This window comes from Hirundo rustica, chromosome 7 (assembly GCF_015227805.2).
Source record: "Hirundo rustica isolate bHirRus1 chromosome 7, bHirRus1.pri.v3, whole genome shotgun sequence".
In the NCBI taxonomy this organism is placed as follows: Eukaryota; Metazoa; Chordata; class Aves; order Passeriformes; family Hirundinidae; genus Hirundo; species Hirundo rustica.
In genome coordinates, this window is record NC_053456.1 from 9,079,462 (window position 1) to 9,100,236 (window position 20,775).

At 40.4% G+C, this 20,775-nt stretch overlaps 1 protein-coding gene across 1 annotated transcript; it reads left to right on the plus strand.

Moving 5' to 3' along the window:
* The first annotated feature begins 1,281 nt into the window (after positions 1-1,281).
* LOC120755270 (protein mono-ADP-ribosyltransferase PARP14-like) lies at positions 1,282-20,070 on the plus strand. The gene is made up of 17 exons (XM_040070034.1): positions 1,282-1,587; positions 2,626-2,765; positions 2,857-2,890; positions 4,280-4,516; positions 5,052-5,288; positions 6,336-8,590; positions 9,087-9,317; positions 9,557-9,778; positions 10,225-10,288; positions 11,230-11,379; positions 12,059-12,121; positions 13,670-13,837; positions 13,961-14,167; positions 14,249-14,857; positions 15,451-15,596; positions 16,918-17,092; positions 18,690-20,070. Exons 1-17 carry the CDS (start codon positions 1,389-1,391, stop codon positions 18,977-18,979), a joined length of 5,427 nt encoding a protein of 1,808 aa, XP_039925968.1. The 5' UTR covers positions 1,282-1,388; the 3' UTR covers positions 18,980-20,070.
* Positions 20,071-20,775: the final 705 nt, after the last annotated feature.

The window sequence follows — 20,775 nt, forward strand, 5'->3', positions numbered from 1 at the left end:
TGCCTAGGGCATCATGCCTGGAGCAGAAACCTGTCACCCTGGGCTTTGTGCAGGCCTTGAGTGACAGATGCTGCTTTTCCAAATGGGTTTATTCTAACAGGCAAAGGCTAGAGGCAGGAGTGTACAAAGGGACCCAGAATCATTGAATAGGCTGAATTGGAAGGGACCCACCAGGATCATCAAGTCCAGCTCCTGGCCCTGCACAGGACATCCCCGGCACACCATGTGCCTGAGAGCATTGTCCAAATGCTTTTGGAATGCTGCCAGGCTTGGTGCCATGACCTTCCCTGGGGAGCCTGTTCCAGTGCACAACCACCCACTTTTTCTTGATATCCAACCTAAATCTCCCCTGACACAACTTGTTCCGACCTGGTCTTGTTCCTCTGGCAGCAGTGATGCAAAATGTGGAATATGTAAAATCTTTCTTAAGGAACCATGTTCTTTGGTGTTTGTATACTTTCAAGTTTAATCAACAAGAAAGGAGATTTCATCCAATAAGCAGGTAGCTAGCAAATAAGTTTTAACTGATGTCCAGGTGTTAGGAAAACAAATTACTTCTTAGTAGAATTGCCTTGTTAAGGTTTAGGGCTCAACATGTTTCAGTGATTTGAGAGACTTGGAGGAGGTTAACAAAGCTTGCGAAGGATTTACCACTGATAGTGGGCACAAAGAATGTCGAATTTACAGGCCACAAGGACATTTGGCAGAAGTGCCAAGAGAAGAGAGAAACAAGCAAAGACAACTCAGCAAGCATGCTGAATCAGCTCTTAACTAGGTTAAGGTAATTCCAGCAAGGGGAGATCGTGACTCATGGCCCGCTGAGCCAAGAAACCCACTGACCCAAAAGAACAGAAAGACTGAGCATGTGAAATCATTGCCATGAGAAGCACGAGAATCATTAACCAACAGAAGATAGAATACTAATGACTAAGAGAACTAAGTAACTTGTAGCCAATGAACATCAATGTCATTTTTTGCTAAAATGTACAAAGAGTGAAAAGCTTGGGTAGTCACCGTGCTGGCTTTGTGGATTTGCCACCCAGCCACTCCGTGCAGAACTGTAGATGAATCAAATGCCTCGACTCTGTGCTCAGCGAGTGGGATAACTTCTCTTGAGACAACAGCGAGAGGGGCAGCCAGCCCCCGGCAGAGGGGCAAGCAGGGCATTTGATAAGACGAGGGAAGTGCTTTGGATGCTCTAGGCGGAGAGAAGCATAAAGGTTCAGGTGTGAAGTCGTGCCCGGGGGGCCGAGAAGGCGGCGTGGGCAGGGCTATCGCGAGAGGCGCAGGGGAGGCGCGGCGGGCCGGTGCTTGTTGGGAAAAGCCGCGCCCTGGAGCGCGGGGAACCGAAAGCGATAACGGGGCGAGGAGAGGAGAGCGGGGCGGCCATGGAGGGGCATCGCCCGTACACCTTCCCGCTGCTGGTGCGAGGGGACTGGGGCCCCGCCGAGCCGCCGCCCGAGCTCAGGAAGAAGCTGCACTGCTACTTCCAGAGCCAGAAGCGCTCGGGAGGCGGCGAGTGCGAGCTGCGGACCGGCACCGGGACCGGGAGCGGGCACATCCTCGTCTGCTTCGCGCGTCCCGAGGGTGAGCGGCCGGGCCGGGGCGGATCGGGGTGAGGGGACCCGGCCAGGGCAGGAGCCGGGATATGGATTAGTGTGTGGGCTCCCTGCGGAGGTGTTGGGGTCGTAGCTCACAAGTCTAAACTTTCTGCAGGTTAAAAGATACGTATGAACTTAGTCGGTAATACGATGTCATAATATATCCCGTCTGGCACGTGATGTGCAGTATCTGTAATATATAATGTGCCGTATACACCCTCTACGGTGTAATATAGAACAGGCTGTATGTAAACGTGGTGTATGTAAACATCTCGTGGATGTCCTGTGCAGGTCCAAAGTTGGGCTCGATGATCTTTGTGGGTCTCTTCTAACTCAGGATATGATATTTACTTCTATGTATGCTTAGATTCGGTGCTTAGTACTAGCTTCTGGATCGTGTTTGGCATAAAGGCTGTAAGTGAATGAATATATCATAGGAGGAATATATACATACATACCCACCTTGATGCACAGTAGCATTCTCTAAACTGCATTTAGAATAATAAATCTTACGTTAATCTATTAGAGTAATTGCAGATATATATTTAAAAATGACATCTGTAACATGCATATATTTTTATAAACACACGGCAAGCTGGAAAGGATTTAGCTGCAGTTAAATATATGCATACACATGATCCTATGTGCAGAAATACACAGATACCTACACACACACCTATATACAATTTTTCCTTTTCTTGCCTTAACATGCTTCCCAGTTGCTGGCTCTCCTGGCTGGTAAGTTCAGGATACACAGCCCCAAGCCATTTGGGCAGTGTCTGGAAGAGGATGTTTAAGGGGTGGGGGGACTCTCGGGTACCGCCGCGAAACCCGTGATAGAGCTGAGTTAGCTGTTCTTCGCAAAAGTGATGGTCTCTGCCGTTCTTCCGGAGTTTTTTTAAGGAGGGAAGCCATGTGTATACTGCGTCAGTGTTATGAGTTTAAAGCTCTTTCATTTTGCGGGACATTTTGCTGTGTTTCCATTCAGATTTTCAGAGGTTTTTTGTTTTTTGGTTTTATTTAGTCAAGCAACGAGTTCTTGAGAGACGCTCTCATCAGTTGTATTTGGAAGGAGAAGGAAAATTGAGGTTGATTGTCACAGAGCCTGAAATAGCACTAGCTACTAAAGAGGAGACACTTGAAGAAAAATCAGTTCCTACAAAGGTGAATAAAAGTTGTAATCCTAACCATAGCTTTGAAATAGTGGGGAGAGTGTCTAATCTGTCACTGATATTTGGCTTTCATTTTATTTTAGGCTTTGGATGCCGTGAGCAGCCTTGAAACAAAAGGTAAAATGTTATCCACCACTCTGCGTGCTGATTCTTCATAAAGCAAAAATGTTGGTGTTCTGTTGGAGAAGATGAAACAGAAAAGCCTTACAAATATGATTGCCTGGCAAAAGATTCTAAGAGTATAAAACCTATAAGTGAAATAGAAATGAAAGTGAGCTTTGAGATGTAGGATGCCAAGCCGGAAGACAGTGATTGAGTTAGCTGAAGGCAAGATCCCTGTTGATTGAGCAATACCCATGGCAAACAAAGGGATGCCACGGGTCCAAGGGGGAGGGGCCCTGCCAAGGCGGCAGGGAAGAGGAGTCTAGAAAGTAGCTTTTAAGGTTTGGAATGTGGTGCAGTATGGTAATGTGGTGGTTCTTCTAGGCTGTATGTGAATTCTGTAGGATCTGTGTCTTGTACTGGTTGGTTAGTGTAAACTAGAATATTCAACACAGAAGGAGATATAATGTATTGTAACAAGAACCTGACCCTCTTTTCGGGCACGCTTTTAGCTGTGCCTGGCAGCTTAAGCAGAGCTCTTGTACCCACAATCTATGCAATAAACCACGTTTCAAGAGCTGCCCTAGACTCCAGAGATCTCTCATCACCATCCCAACACTCTCCTACAGTGTTCTTCTCCATATATGGGTTCCAGTTCTCCAAGTTGTCACCTGTATTTTAGTTAGAGGAGTTCCTCTAGTCTCCTCTAGGGAGGAACCTGGAAATCTTTAGATGCTGCTCTCAATTGCTTCATTGGGTCAGCCTGGCTTTCAGTTTTGGCTTTTTGGTATTTTCTTCATTGGACAGAGTGGAGGAGATACCTCCTTCAGCAGTCTAGTAACCAGCACCTGAAGAACTGTTGCTTCTTATTTCTTTAGTTTTCTTCTTGTTTATTGTGGTAGGCCTTCAAAGATAGCTGTGTTCTGGAAATGTTTCGGGTTGGTATCAGTAGTTTTTGTACCTCAAGTCACTCAAAGCTGCTTGTGGCCTATGGTGCCTATGGATGTCCTGAGCTATGTTCAGGCTTGTTTTGCCTGCACATAGGCTAAGAAACAGGTGCAGAGGCTGCAAGGTCTCTCCCAACCCATACCAACATCTGAGCAACTGTGGCCTGTTATCTCAATGGATTTTAGTTTAGTTTAATCTCTGACTCAGAGACATACCAGTGACCTTGGACATGTTTACTTGGGTCTGCTTTTGTGCCACCAGAGCAGCTGCCTGCAGCCCTGCATAATATTGCATCTGGGCTGTTTTGGATCTCAAAATGTTCAGTGATACCCTACAGTATTTGTTTGGTTAACAATCTCTTTCCTCAGGAAAGGAAAGGAGAGGAAGGGTAAGAAGAATCTGTTTATTCCAGGAAATGTGTACCAACATTTTATGTGGCTTATCTTTCTGCTGCAGATGATACCAAAGCCTTGAAGAAAGCAGAGAGTTTTGTTCCAAACAGTGAACTCCAGGAGGAGGTTGACTCTGCAGAGGCTTCACCTTCAGTGGTATTTGAGAACATAGAGGGTTGTGCTCCTAACTGCTTACAGATGCTGTTGGAGAACATCAGTGGCCTGACTGTAGATGCTGACTTTACTGTTGAAGTGATACCTGAAATAAATGCTGCTGTAGCTACTTTTATAAAAAGTATTGGTAAGACAGGATGGCACCATTATTAATGTCCATGTACAAGCATGAGTAATAGCTTTCAGAGCTTGATTCCTCTCCCACTAGAGATCCAGACTTTTAAAAAAGTACCTGGATTGCAGTCTGTCAAGAAAAATGTCTTATATACAGCTCCACAAAAGTGCCTATGATCCAAATGTTACTCTGAAAAAAGAAAATTGTGGCATCTTTATTAATTGAAATTGGACAGGAATGTTTTGTTGTTCCCATCTTATTTTGGATTAGATGAAGAAGAATTAAAAATGCACTGAGTTGAGGATTAGATAAAGTCTCCTTTATAGAAGACAGTATACTTATGAGATGGCAACAGAGACATAGTGGTAGTGAATAGCAGAGAGTAACGTGCTTTTCCCCTTTTTTATTGCCACCCTGTTATTTGGGACCAGAGAGAGATTTGCTCCAAATACAGGGAGTAGACTCCGCTCACTTCTCTGAAGTGATAGCCAGGGCTGATAATGACACAGGAAAACACAGTCAGTTCATACTGCTCTTCTGTTTACAGATACTAAGGAATTTGTTGAAAAATGTTCACAACACAAGAGAGTCAGAGAATTCAAAATGACTGCCAGGCTTCTTGAATCAACACACACCATCAAGGCTGAAAACCTACCAGACAGCATTTCCACAGACTACCTCACAGTGTACTTTGAGAGCGCACGGAATGGAGGGGGGCCCGTGTCAGATGTCCAGCTATTCCCCAAGGAGAGCTCTGCCATCGTTACTTTCTGTCACCACAAAGGTAACACTGTTCTTTGCCTGTCCAAGGTACTCACAGGCAAATGACCTGCAAGAAAATTACTGCAAATGTGGGCATTAGGAGAAGCCTGGATTTCTGTTGCTGAAGTCAGTGTACGCTGTCCTGTTCCTAGGAAGTGCTCTGGATGTAGAAATACCCCTGCATGTCTAGGGCTTCAGTATCTATTGGGGATTTTTTTGTTTGTTTGGTTTGGTTTTGTTACCAGAGATTTATTTTAATACCTGCCTTGTGCATGGGTTTTTTCTCACTGGTGTTTTTTTCTCCATTTCCAGAGGTTTTTATATGCAATATAAAAACAGTTGTACTTACAGGTAGAGAGAACAGAATCTGTCAATGACTTCAGCTTGCACAGTTAACTTTCAGAAACTAAGATCAAATATCCTCATTTAAAGCTAGTTAAGTCAAATATCTTCATTAGCAGGGAAGAACAGAGCTAAAGAACAATCTCGTTACTATTTCTTGCATTCCTCTAATTGCTGTCCGGTTTTTGTGCCAGTGCAACTTCCGGTAAATATCTGTTGGGAGACTCCTGGCTGATAAATTTACTTTAAGAAAAAGGTTTATCTGCCAGGTGATTTTCTTATGACTCTCAGGATTTTCTGAAGAATATTTTGTACATTAAGTTAAAACGTAACCTAGAACATCGTAATGGGGTTTTAAGTTGCTGCAAACATTAACATTTCTTTGCTTGGTCCGTTCCAACAAAAAAGTAAAACTGCACTGGCCCTAAGAGTTTTGTTTTAAGTTGAGGGTAAGGAGTATTTCATAGTAGTATGTTGATAAGGCCCTGCTCTGTGGTGGAGTTTCCTTGGGAAACGGGAATGCAGACATGAGCGTATTTACCAAACAAGTTGGAGCCAGGTGTTTTATCTTGTCTCCTACAGAGTAGTTTGGAAATTAGAAAGACATAAAAACAGTTCTTTGAAATGAAAGAAAAAGAAAAATCAGTGTAACAGTTCTAAGAACAGAGACATTCACCTGATTTGAAGTTAATGATAAATGTTTGTACATATGTGCACTAACTTTTAGATCTAAACACGGTCTTGGAAAAGCAACATTTACTGGATAAGACGCTGATTTCTGTGCATCCATATTACCACTCCCTGGGAACAGCTCTCTATGGAGAAGAAAGACCAGCTGTCAAGATGCCAGACCCCATTGGGATGCCACTAGACCCGTATGTATGGCAGTTTTTACAAAGACATGCCAATCTGACCCAAGACATAAACCAGGAAATGGCAGTCTGCCATTCTGAGCTCCAATGGCCCCAAGCAGACTGTGCAAACCCAGAAGTTATGTTGTGCCCATCGCCATCTCTCTGCAAGCAGAAAAAGCCAATGATTAAGTTTCTCAAGACATGGCAGCAAGATGCTTCCACTGAGTTCTCACGTATCATGGCACGTTACACAGCTATAAAATGTAAAGTCAATTCGTCAGGTTGGAAAGATATGAAAAAAAGATTGTCAAAAGATGTTGCTCTGTCCATAACTGATATTTCTGAGGAGATGGTGGTGATTGCTGGCAACAGAGCAGCAGTGGACAGTGCAGAGAAAGAAGTGAGGGAATGCATGAAGCAAAGTGAAAGGGAAAAACATAGCATAGAAATTTCTGTGTCAGTGATCCCAGGGAAGTATGCTGTGCTGCACAATGCTGGGTTAGAAGAGAATATTCAGAAGGAATATCCACGCCTAAGGCTCTTTTACGATTACAAAAAAAAGGCTGTTCAGTTGTGTGGATTACCTGCAGAAGTATATAAAATCAAAGCTGACTTACTGGAAAAAGTATTGAGCGTGCCATGTACATCAGTTACCATTGATCCCCATGTTTTCCACTATCTACGGTGTGTAGATAATAAAAAAACCTCAGATATGTTATTCATTAGGGAAAAAATTAATACATTTTATGAACTTCAGGATGATACTGTGTTTCTATATGGAAATGCTCCCAAAGATCTTCTAGAAGCAGAAAAGCAAATAAAAACAGGCTTAGAATACAAGTGCATCAATGTGGGGGATGGTGAAGTTACTAAAAAGGATCAGTGGAGGAATCTACTTCTCTCCTTGCTCAAGACATATAATTCTTCCCAGGAAATTGTCATCACTTGGCAGTCTGTTGGAAAAGAAAATAAAATGATTATTGCTGGCTTTTCTAAGGCTGTAACAGAGGTTTATCAGAGACTTAATGCTTTTGTAGATAGAAACACACTCATTGAAAAAGTGGTCCCAGCTAATTCAGCGCTGGCAGTGCAGTTTGTAGAGAAAGAGAAGTCTGGTGTTTGTGAAGAATTGAAAAAGAAAGGTGTGACAGTATGTTTTGATAGTAAGACACCGTGTATTTCCCTGAGGGGACCAAGATCAGAAGTGCCAGAAGCATTCATCATGTTTGAAAAACTTGTCTCATCCCTTTACTCAAAAAATGTGCCAGTTGATAAACCAGGGGCAAAGGAGTTCTTCACTGAGAGGAAAGATTTATGTATTTTAGAAGCAAAGCAGAAATTTAGCTGTTTCATTAGGATTAGGGAAGAAGACGAGGAAGAAAAAGAAGAACAGAATGGTGGAAAAGCTGAAGATAAAGTGAAAAGAAAGGTCTGCTATGAAAAAAAACTGCCAGGTGGAATTGTGGTCGGAGTGTATGAGGGTAACTTGTGTGACTACCCTGCTGATGTTGTGGTGAATGTATCTAATAAGAAACTAAAACACATCAGTGGCCTTGCCTATGCCCTGTCAAGAGCAGCTGGCCCAGCGCTGCAAGAGGAGTGCGATGAGCTGGTGCGGAAGCTGGGGAGTTTGCAGCCCGGCTGCGCCGTGATCACGCGCGCCGGGAAACTGCCCTGCAAGAACGTCATTCACGCCGTTGGGCCCAGGTGGAGCGAGAAGGAATCACAAAAGTGCATGTGGTTGTTAAAAAAGACAGTTAAAAAATGTCTACAACTGGCTGAAATATACAATCATTGTTCCATAGCCCTGCCTGGTATAAGTGGAGGGGTTTATGGCTTTCCACCACATATGTGTGAAGGTTTGATTGTGTCCTCCATCAAGGAGACCTTAGAAGAATTAGTGGAGGACAGCAGCTTGAAGGAGGTCCATATTGTGAGTGATTCAGAAGAAGTCGTTCAGGTTCTGAGTGAGAAAGTAAAAGAAGTATTTTCAGCTAATTCATTCTCACCAAAATGGCTGGTGCTGAAAAAAAGCCAGAAGGAGAACAGAAAAGAGGATCTGAACATGGTTACGACAAATGAAGGACTTCGCATACGAGTGGTGAAGAAAAATATTCAGGAAGCCATGGTAAGTCTTTACTTTTCTGCCTCCTTTCCAACTTGATGGTAAGATCTTTCAATTGAAATGAAAAAGGTAAGATGGGAGGTTTTACAAGACTTTCTACATAAGGAAGGAACAACTGTGTGCCAGCTAAACAAGCATCTCAGCTTGCAGAACTTGAGTGCAGGCTGAGATCTGTGACTGCAGCCACTTCTAGAGGGCGGCTGTGAATTTCAGGATGTTTCAATTCCCAGCTGGATCTTATTTGTTTTCCAAATCTAAGGCCAACATGTAAAAGAGTTTGCTATTTTTTCCCCTAAAGGGGAAATACTAAAGATCTTTGTGAAAGTAGCTGTCTTGGTTGGATATTAGGGGAAGTAGATACCTGTCTGGGCTGCCGTGTTGGGTATCCACTGGCATCTTGTCTCTTTTGCTGTGTGTTGCATTGGTAGGGCTTTTAATCTTGGTGCATATTTTTGCTTGAATTCTGGCTCTAGCTATTTTTGTTGTAATTGTTCTGCAGACAGATGTTGTCGTCAGCAGTGTTGGCACAGATCTGCAGTTTGGCGTGGGGCCTCTTTGCAAAGCCGTGCTGGAAAGAGCAGGACCAGCTCTCCAAGCTGAGTTTGACAACAAAAAACAAAGTCAGGTTGCTGGACCTGGGAGTGTGCTGTGCACCAGTGGATGCGCTATGTTCTGCAAGTCCATCTTCCATGCCATACTACCCAAGTGGGCTGGAGGACAGACAGAGAAGGTATATTTTAATTATTAACCCCCCCATCCACCCCAGCTACATATTTATTTGGGATCTGTCCTGAAATTTCAGGTTTAAACATAGTTAATTTAGATAATTTGAGTCCAGTTTCTTCCACTGGAGTCACCTTAGAGATGCCTTGATGCACTCAGAGCTGCTTGTCATGCCAATTTCTTTGGAACTAATAATAAGTGATGCCTTTAGAAAAAAAAAAAAAGTACCTTTTCTGTGTTTTACAGGTCCTAGAAAATGTAATCAATTTCTGCTTGAAGAAAACTGAAGAACTTGGACTGAAATCAATCACTTTCCCAGCTATTGGGACGGGAGGATTTGGATTTCCTAAAACCATTGTTTCTAAGTTAATGTTTGATGTGGTATTCAGGTTCAGTAGCAGTCACACTCGGATGAATCTCCAGGAAGTTCATTTTCTCTTGAGTGTACAAGATATTGATAACATTCAGGTAGTTCTTCTCAAGACAAAGCTGTCTTTGTAACATACCGCTCTAGTTATGCTTTAATAATCTCTTTTACTTATACTGCTTTCTGTGGGAATAATTTGGCACTTTCTTACTGGTGTGGGCCAGTGACAATGGGATGTCTTTCCAGTGTCTCTGAAATACTGACTCTCAGCAAGCTGAAGCTGCAGACAAAATTTGCCTTGCTGCTGGCACCATAAATGCCTGTGGATGCTCCCTCATCTTCTGACAGAGGGGTTCTAGCAATGCAGAACTTATCACACTGTCCACACTGGGTCTTCTGCTGTTATTAACACTTAAATATGACTATAAAATGTGTGAGGTGCCTCAGCAAGAGCTACGTGACTGTTAATGTTAATTACAGAAACATTCGAAACATTCAGTGTATATACTGTGAAATACTGTCTTGCCTATTTTTTTTCTCTTCTTAGGCTTTTACCACTGAGCTACAACTTAAGGCAGATGAAATTTGCAATGCTGCAGCAGCACAGCCAAGTAAGTTGTGTAGGGGTGGGACAGAATGTAAATACTGTTAAGTGGTTTTATATGTGTCAGGAAACAGAAGAAATCAGGGAAAAGGGCTTTTTTTTTCCTCCTGATAGACTTGCATTCTTAAATGTCATTTGTAAAATTCTTAGGGAGGAATTTCATTTATTGAGGGCATGCTGAACTCTCAGTGAGGCCAGTCTTACCAAAGCAAAGAGGGTGTTCTGATAGGAGACACAGTAGTTTGTCCTAACGTGGAATCACTTGGCCAAACAAGACATAAATAACAAGTATTTCTTTAGCTTTAATCTCCTACCTATATATATTTATATATACAGAGTGGATAATTTCCTTTCCATTTATTAATTGACAATAGTGGGACACAATAGCCAAAACAGGAGTGTAGTGCATCAAGGGCAGAGGCTTACTCGTAAGGATATAAAGCTCTTCCTCCTCAGCTGCTGAGCATCAAGAGAGATGAAGTTAAGAGTGGGCAGATAAAATATGAGTTAGGTAAGTTTAGACTAGAAGAAAGGAACCATTTTATGTCTATGAAGGTAAATAGGAAATAACTGACAAAAGAGATGTGATCTAATCTCTATTACTGGCAACACTTAAGGTGGATCCTCCATTTCTTGTAAGAATTGTTTCAGGAAACTCTGTTACAGAGCTGGTCAGATCAGATAAACCCTGAAGCCGTTTTCTGAATTCATATTGCATACATTTACAGGAATAGAAATGGTTTTACTTCCATAGCATTTAAACAGGAAGAATACTGTGCCTCCCAGCTTTAAGAAATGGAATAAAGAGAAAAAAGAGTCACTCTACATCCTTCAAACTTATCTAGACCATGTTCCTTAAAAGGATAAGTAAAAGTTTCAATTAGTGGAAGAGAATAATACTCCAAACTGAAGGAGAAGTGATTTAATATATTTTTCTCTCCCTTGCAGATTTCATGAGGCCGGTTTCTGGTGAACAATTGGGAGTTCATGAAATGAAGATTGGTTCCATCACACTCCAAGTAGTTAGTGGAGATATTACCAAGGAAGACACAGAGGTTATTGTAAACATATCAAATCCATCATTTGATGCCAAAACAGGTATAATATTGAATATGTAGTTCCTTAGCAATAAACCAGGGCTAGTTTTTAGAAGGGGGTACAATAAAGAATTGTCCACAAGGGAGACTTTTATAAAGCATTTTTCAGATGAGAGATAAAGAGCTGTGATTTATCAGGAAATAGATCTAAAACAGGTTTTACACATCCTGAATATTTGATGTAGTTTCCAAACAGAAGGCATCTGACCATATTTTTCTTGCTTAAACCCAAAAATGTTTAAATTTAGATTGTGTAATTCTGAAAAATTGCTCTTATCCTAAAATGTTTCACTGTAAGACAAAGCCCTGGTTAAGTAAATTGCCCTGTAAGAAGCAGAGGGTTTTGACATAGTGAATTATAAGCACGAAAGATGCCAGATTATGTAGTTCAAAGCCATTGTGGAGAATTTGGTGAGGGGCATATGGGTTTGGGGAGTGAAACAGTGAAACAGGAGTTGTTCTTACTGACTTCTAATCAGCAGTGAAGGAAACATTCTCTCTGCAGCTGGTGCAGTGTGTCATGGACAGTGCTTAGGGAAACTGTCGAGGTTTTGGACTTTGTGGTATCTTGCCGTACAGGAATTTAGGGTATATGTAGAGTACAGAAGTTGGGTAGAGTTTTGAGTAGAGATAGTTAAGGAGACTTAATGACTGTCTGTCCTTTTCTTGTGTGATTTAAGGGGTCTTCAAAGCAATTATGGATGCTGCTGGTTCCCAGGTAGCTGACGAATGTGCTCAATATGGTATGTTAAAGCATACTATTTTCTTGATAATTCTTTTTTAATTGTTGTCAGTCTCTCTAAAAATTTAAAGTTTCCTTATAGTTCTGTACTCTGATGACATAATTATTTTATCTGAATAACAGAGCTTTCACTTTTAGGAACTTTGAAGAGTCTCCTTGTTTTGACATATACCTTGAGAATTTTTTTTTCATAGTTGTTTAGCAACAACTAAAACATCAGTGTGTTCCACACTTTATTCTCATACTGGATCCAGAACACAGCCCTGTACTGGCTGCTAGAGGAAAATTAACTCTATCCCAGCTGAACTCAGGACAACTCTGATCCTAAGTTCCTCCATAGTCTGCATTCTGCCAGACCAGCAGAGCAGTAAAGTGTCTGCTCTTGAGTCTGGAAACTGACTTTAAGACGGAGTTTCCTGGATGTTTTTTCCCAGCCTTTGGCTCTGTAGGAACATTTGTACAAACACACATATATCATTAACGTTGAATGAAGCAAATGCCTCTGTTCTTAGAACTGTTACATTGATTTTTCTTTTCTTTTTCTTTCATTTCAAAGAACTGTTTTTATGTCTTTCTGATTTCCAAACTACTCTGTAGGGGACAAGATAAAACACCTGGCTCCAAACTTGTTTGGTAAATACGCTCATGTCTGCATTCCCGTTTCCCAAGGAAACTCCACCACAGAGCAGGGCCTTATCAACATACTACTATGAAATACTCCTTACCCTCAACTTAAAACAAAACTCTTAGGGCCAGTGCAGTTTTACTTTTTTGTTGGAACGGACCAAGCAAAGAAATGTTAATGTTTGCAGCAACTTAAAACCCCATTACGATGTTCTAGGTTACGTTTTAACTTAATGTACAAAATATTCTTCAGAAAATCCTGAGAGTCATAAGAAAATCACCTGGCAGATAAACCTTTTTCTTAAAGTAAATTTATCAGCCTGATCTCAGTGCTTGCAGAACATCTTAGAGTTGTTAACCTTTGTGATCTGTGAGATGGTCTGGAACTCTGTGCTCATCAGTCCACTCATCCTCATAATATGACTCCATTTTGTAAGCAATCGTGAGTGCTCTGAGAAATCACAAACATCTTTTTAAAAATTCCGTTCTGTTCTTAGATCAATTGGTCAAAATCTTAATGATATTATTTTAACCACTCAGCTCTTCTGCAGAGTAAGAATTCAGGCTTTTAAGGAATAAGTGGCCTAAGAAAGGTTTTCTCATATAAATTAATTTGACATGCTTTTATATAAAAGAGAGATGTATTCAAAGTCATCATAAATTCTTGTACTTAATAGGAAAATGACTTATAGCAGAGATCTTAGGAAATTGGAAGACACACATTTACTTCAATTAATTTCTCAAAGGAACTCTGCAGAGTATTTACAAAGAAAACCAGAATCAAGTAAACCCAGAATAAAATAGGTCACTGTGAATTAATTTCTACTTTTTCCACTTCTCTTGTAGCACCAGTATAACAATCAATATTACCAAAAGAGATTGCCACTTTGTAACTATTACGTCTCCTTTATCTTCTCTCTTCCAGCTGGGCAGTATCAAAGTGGCTTTATTACTACACGTGGTGGGAACCTGCGGTGCAGTAAAATCATCCATTTGATTACCGATAACCAGGTGAAGAGTCAGGTCTCCAAAGTGCTTTATGAGTGTGAGCGCAGGATGTACAAATCTGTTGCTTTCCCAGCTATTGGAACAGGTTTGTGTTTTCTTGGGAAAGCAATGTGTGATGGGGTAGTTCAGAAACAGACAAACTTCATGTGGGTAACAGCAGACTTGCACGAAAGCTGTTCACTGATGTGTGCCTTTTATTTTTGTTTAGGTCAAGGAGGACAGAGTTCAGCCAAGGTAGCTGATGAAATGTTGGATGCTGTAGTGGAATTTGCAAGACAGAAATCAGTACAGCATTTACAGACAATTAAGATCGTGATCTTCCAGACAAATATGCTCACAGACTTTTATGAAAGCATGAAGAAAAGACAAGATTCAGATTCATCCACAATGGAAGCATGGGTATCTATGTTTAAATGTAAGTTGGTGTGTTTTCTGTGTGCCTGGGTAAATTGAAGTTCTTTTATTTACAACTGATATTTCGCGTATTTGTCCACAGACCTTTTGGGGGGCAGCAAACAATCTTCTGAGAAGAAAAAGTTAATGGTTTTGGAGAAGAAAGTTGATTTAGTCACATTTCAAATTTGTGGAGAAAGCCAAGAAAAGGTGGATGCAACTGAGTCCTGGATAAAGGATTTAATTTTAAAGGAACAGTTTGAAAACACTGTTTCAGATGAGGCAATTGGAAGTTTTGATGCGACACAAATTGCTATTTTGGAAGATCTCCAGAGAGGAAACCAAGTCACCATTCAGCTTTTAAATAAGCTTTCTCCCCCTCAAATTAAAATTTCTGGTATTAGCAGGGACGTCTGTTCTGTTTCTCTAGAAGTTCAAGACATGATCCAAAAAATTAAGTCTACTGAAGAAAAGCAATCCAAGGCAGAACTTCTTCATAATCTGGTAGAATGGAGGTATCCAGGAAGCAACGGTAGCTTTGTTCCTTTTGATAAACTGACAAATATGCAGCTGGAGCGTGCCAAGATGGCTAAAAACCTACATCTGAATGTCAAAATTAAAACTAAGAACTTCAAGGTGGATCTGAATACTCTAAAAGCTACTGATGACCAAGGAAAAACTATAAAGCTTCAACGTGTGATAAAGGATGAAGGTAAATGACACTTCTGTTAAATAAAAAAACTTGGATAGTTATTACTGAATGATGATTTGGATAAATGCAAGCTCAGGTAGCCCACAGCAGTAAGGTATTCCTTAGCATTTTTCCCTTTTTTTTTTTTTTTTTTTTTTTTTTTTTTTTTTTTTTTCTTTTTTTCTTTTTTTTTTCTTTTTTTCCCCCCCCCCCCCCCCTCAGCCAGTAGTTTTGAGTTTCATAATCAGTGGAAAGTATGAGTGAAATCAGAACATCAGTTTTAAGTGCAAATGTTATCTGCATATATGTGACAGGTGAACATAGATTTCATGCTTGAGTCTGACAAAAGAAGTGATGTATGAAGAATACATAAAATTCTTCTGGGGTTTTAAAGCTTGTTTTAGTTAGATATTGGTATGGGGATAATTAGACAAAATGTAAAGCCTTTACAGTGTAATCCAGAGCCAGTGATGTTTGGAAGAGTGAGAGTACTTGTTGAATGAAATTTTACAGAAGGTGCTGTCATCTTGGTCCTCTCTCTGCAGGTGGTTTGTAAGATGTGCCTAGGAGCTCAGCTAGTTGTCTGTCATAATAATGCAACCTCTCTTTTGCAGATATGCAGTCAATAGAGCTCCCTAAGGAGTGGACAGACATGCAAAATGAACAGGTCAAAGTGGTGAAGCTCAAGCCATCACAACCTGAATATGCAACAGTTGAGAAGATGTTTAACACAACATGTCCTGACTTTATCATAGAGAAGGTGATATCATATGGCTTGGGGAGGGGGGAAAATGTCAGCGCTTGGGCAAGAAACATTAATATACTTCATAAATATTTGCTTATAAAATGTCTGCAACCCAATACACCTTTTGAATGTCAGTGTCCCCAGCACTGCACAGGGTGAATATAAATCAAAGTAAGAGCTGTTCTGCCATTTCTGCCATCTGATGGTGCAAACCCAGTGACTATCAGTCTTCAGGCTGACTCTTTATTCAGTTGATGCAGTACTCAGCAGTTAATATGGTATTTCCAATTAGGAAATTCTGTATTGAAATGCAGGCATGAGCAAATGCATTCAGAATACAAAGGAAAATACAAAGTCCTTGCAGACTGACATAAAGCTTTGGACTAATTTACAGCTTCTACCCTGTCATCCCAGAGCCTTTCAAGCTTGGCTGTCAGTTTTAACCAGTGTCAATATTTGATCCTGCTTATTTAGAAGTCTGCAACACAATGCACGGAGATTTAATTGCCAGGGAAAAGATGGAATTGTTCTGAATCAAGAGATAAACAGTAGAAAATGCAATCAAATTAGGAGTGAGAACGATTTGTTTAAAAAATTTTCTTCCATCATGAGCTTCAATGAGCATGGTCACAAAAATACACAAACAAAACAAAATATTTGTGTACTGTAGAAAAAAATCAGGTAATGACATTATTTTTTTTCTGCTAAGAATGGAAAGCTGTTACAGAAATGCCTTTAAGATTACACTTTGATACAGAGACACTGCTTCCCATTAAGCTGTATTCACATTGTTGATGTTGAGCCAGCGACTTCATCCTCCCACCAACTGATTTTTATATAGTAGTTTCTTAAGGGTTGCTAAGCTACGCATTAGAGGAAGCAATTTTGACTTGCAAGCTTAGATCTAGAAGAGAAACTTTAACTCAGCCTAATGTTATTGCTGCAGTGTGTCCTTTAGTGAGGAAACCATCAATAAGGATGATTGGGATGTACAGAAGGTGTCTTACATCATTGTCTCTAGCAGTGATACAGGAGCATGTTTCTAGAAATGACAAAGCACAGCTGCTAAGACTGCTGGGTACCTGGTATAGTAGGCAAGACAAATGTATACCCAAAATTACTGAGCTTGAAACTCTCTTATAAGCTGCTTTGGTTTGTGATTTTTCAGGCCTGCATATTCAGTTCCTCTACCCAAACCTCATGCTAACAGGACATAGTGAAAATTGCTGTAATTTTTTCAGTTTGATTTCATTTTAATGCTTTCCTGCTATGATAAATATTCATCCCTACCCTATTTATCCCTGGTGTAAATATACTTAATTTTGTAATTTTGCAGATTGAGAGAATACAAAATCGCATCCTCTGGCAGACATACCAATTAAAAAAAAAATTCATCTGTAAAAAGAACAAAAATCAAAATAACGAGAAGTTGCTATTTCATGGGACAGCTGCATCCTCATTGAGGTTGATTAACTGCTATGGATTTAATCGTGGGTATGCTGGAAAGAATGGTGAGTCATTATCCAAATCAGTTAATTTCCTAGGCATATATGAGTGCTACAGGATATCAACATTATAGTGCTGTCAGCACAACATGAAAGCTGAACGAAATTAGAGAACACAATAATAAACAACTTCTGAGATTACTCTGTATAGACAGAGGAATTATCCTGTTCAGTTAGTCAATTGTTACTGGATGCCACCATGTAAAGGGTATCAAAAAGAGTTGACCTCCTCTGAAATGAAGCCTGGGCAGCTTTTGGGAATTGTTTTGTATCCTTTGCCTAGAGAAAGGAACAAGGAACATTCTTCAGCATCCTCAGCTGAGGTAACAGCTACTAGCTGATGGTATCTCCTCTCCTTTTCAACAAAGTAAGGTAACAAAGCAGAAGTGCAGATACTTCTCCTGTTACAAAGATTAAGACAGCATAAGATCCTACACCCATATCAATTTTATGCTCACAAAATCTGAGATCCATTAGTTAATTCGTAGCCTGTAATAGTTTTGAGAGACAAATATTTAGCATAAAGATATTCTGCATTAGCTCAAAGCTTGTTTTGTCCACTACTTCTAGTACAGTCATGTTATGTGTATTATTTTGCAACATTCAAAGATGGACAGGAACCAAAGAAGTGGATTGTGGACTGAATTGAAGTGCTAGTTGATTTTAGTGGCCATGTAACCTCACTTCAAAAGTCCTTAACTTTTGTTCTTAATGTTTTCTTCCTTAAGACTGAATTGTATATGCCTAGGGCTGATCTTGAGGGAGGTGGGAGCTTAACTCAGATCTAGTTGACACTTCGGTGTGGTCTGTATCCAAAAGTAGACCCTTCTCTGCCTGGTTCCTCTGAGTAGTTTCTCTTGAGATTTTCTTGAATAAATGAAGCTCAGCATACACAAAACATATCAGGTTATGCACAGGTAGGAATGGCAGCCACCACTTCTTTTTAAAACATGACCAGAGGAGATGTAGTTTCGCTTTTCTGCTCTTTGGTAGTGTCAGGAGGTTGGATTTACTCAGGAAGCAAGAGTGCTAGATCCCCATGTCCTCTCTCTGCTTGTGGGTATTGACATCCACCTTTTCATCTCAGCTGTGACTGATGATTGGGAAGGCACACTTGCCTTCTGTCAGGCTGGGTAGCCGAGCAAAAGTATCCAAAGATCGGGGCAGCCAGATAGGAAGGACCTGTCTGTCTTGAGCAGCTTTTTACCAATGTCAGAAAAAAGGAAATCTGTCTTGAACAGAGACATGTGATTCCTCTTAACTTGCTGGGAAGTGTGGCTAGAAAACTATAATTACAATTATATAGTAATTTAAAGTCCAAAAGCCTCTGAAGAATTGCAATTTGATAGATTGCAGGCTAAACCATGCGAAACAGCGGAGCCCTTTTCTCCATAGAAAAGGGAACTCAAAACCTGGGTGTTGCTACTTACCTGGTATCTATGTGGATTCATATTTGATTCTGATACAAAGGATTAGTACTATAATTTTGTGTTTGAACTCTAACCACATTTATAGCTTCTGCAGAGTTAAAAAAAATAATTTTAGACATTCTTAGGAGAATAAGAACACTAACTATATTTGAAAATGTTGTCTTTCCTAACAGCTGCAGCCATTGGAAATGGAACCTACTTTGCTCTTGAAGCACGTTACTCTGCTCAGAATATTTATTCCACTCCAGACATGAATGGCAAAAAACACATGTACTTGGCTCGGGTCCTAACTGGGCAGTACTGTGCTGGGAGAGAAGGACTAAAGGCTCCACCACCAAAGAGCTCAGCAGATCCTACTGACCTGTACGACAGCGTGGTTAATGATATGTTTTATCCAACAGTGTTTGTCATATTTAATGACATTCAGGCATATCCACAATACCTTATTACTTTCAAATACTAGAATGATCTTAATAGTCTAGAAAAATTTAGTGCCTTTTACATGTAAGAATTTACAGGGTGGTTTTTTATTCTTTTTACATCTAGGTTTCTTCTTTATTGATCTATCCGTGTGTTGAAATATGCCTTCAAATTATTTACAGAAGGACTAACATTAGCAAATATTTTAGAGCGTGCTATTTCAGTACTCACATTTCAAGTTCCATTATGCAGAGATGTAGGCAAGAGCTGTGAGGACAGCTCTGACTTCTTCCTACAAGGCAGAGGGGAGAGAGTGGTATGAGGGGGAACTGCTCTGCCTTACCTGTGGCCAGTAAGAGGTGTGGGGTAGGTCAGACCACCTCTGCATGTTCCTGATTTATTTAAAAGGTTCTGTGCTGAGGGAATCTGAAAGGTCTTTTCCGATCAAAGCAGTGCTGTGATTCTAATAACCTCACCCAGTTTTCAGTCATCCTTAGGTATCCACTCAGCCTTGTTGGTGCTAAAAATCTGGAAGAAAAATAATTCAAATATAAACATGCACTTTGTATTTATTGTTCAGACCCCTTACCTGTATGTCTGTTACCCTGGCATACTTTGCTTATTCCTTAGGTATAAATGACTGTATTCATACCCATTTCTTAGGGGAATTCTCCACAGTCCCCCCCTATTACTTCTAGCTTCCACAAAGTTAGTGTTTTTGCAACTTTCAAGACTATAAAGAGGGACTTTTAATTTTTTTCTTTTCAATACTGAAGCATTAACTCTTCTGTAGAATCAAAAATTTGCAGAGTCCACTACAGAGGCATAACTCAGTGCACATGCTTAAACAATTCTGATTGCTGAATTTTTCTGATAGCTGAAAATTTTTGAAGTTCTCTAAAAAAAGTTAGTAATGGCATTTTTACATCTTTGCCAGTGGTACTTTTAATCACATCTTAAAATGTGTTTTAATCTTAAAACTGCCAACCAAAAGCTATATACACGGTTTTAATAAAAGTAGTTTCAGACAGATACACTGTATTGCTGAGCTGCAACAGGACCACACTTCACTTAGAAGTGTTGCTTCACATTTGAATATGTTACAGTAATGCAATAAAGACTTTGAAGACAAAATGGTTTTCTTGTATTGCCTGAGTGACGTAACTTGTGCATACAAATTCCAGGTGAAATTATTCCACCTTAGTTGTAAAAAGACCTGTGCTGCAAATAGCTGCTGGGATGTCTTAAAATTTCATCATGATGTTCTCATTGCCTGCAAAGAGGAAAAGGGTTTATAGTATCTGAAGTTTGCAATATAAAAAATTTCTGCTTTTCATAGCTGGTGCCCATGCAGCACTTCAGATGAATGTCCTGCATAAATTCCCATTTAAAGCAAAGCAGAGTTTTACCTACTCCCTCTTTAATAGATTTGCTCCTTGTGAAAAGGTGAGGTTGCTTTTCTTCTTTCTCTGCTTTTTTGAGTACTTTTCTGTGTCATGGATACACTTCAGCAGCCAGAGCAACTTGGTTTAGCTGAAAGCACCAGGCATCCACTGGTTTCTCCCGCTGCTGTCACCAAACAGACTGGAGAGCCAGGACACACCACTTTATATTTGTGTGCCCCTTTTTATACCTTAACATCTTGGAAAGCAGCAGGAGCTGCAAAGTGCTACAAAACCCCAGATAACTTTTATCACTGGTTGTGGTGGTGATAAAGAGTTTCTTCAGTCATTTCCATACTAGAAACTGGAGGATACTCTGTTGTGCAGTGTTTGCGGGCTGAGAAGCTGGAAAAAGGCCGTGTTGTGTATGATAAATAAAATCCCAGGTACAAAAAGG

Coding starts and splice junctions, on each gene's coding strand:
- LOC120755270 (XM_040070034.1), top strand. CDS start 1,389: ATGGAGGGGCATCGCCCGTACACCTTCCCGCTGCTGGTGCGAGGGGAC. Junction 2,766..2,856: donor AAAAATCAGTTCCTACAAAG/GTGAATAAAAGT, acceptor ATTTTATTTTAG/GCTTTGGATGCCGTGAGCAG. Junction 13,838..13,960: donor TTTCCCAGCTATTGGAACAG/GTTTGTGTTTTC, acceptor ATTTTTGTTTAG/GTCAAGGAGGACAGAGTTCA.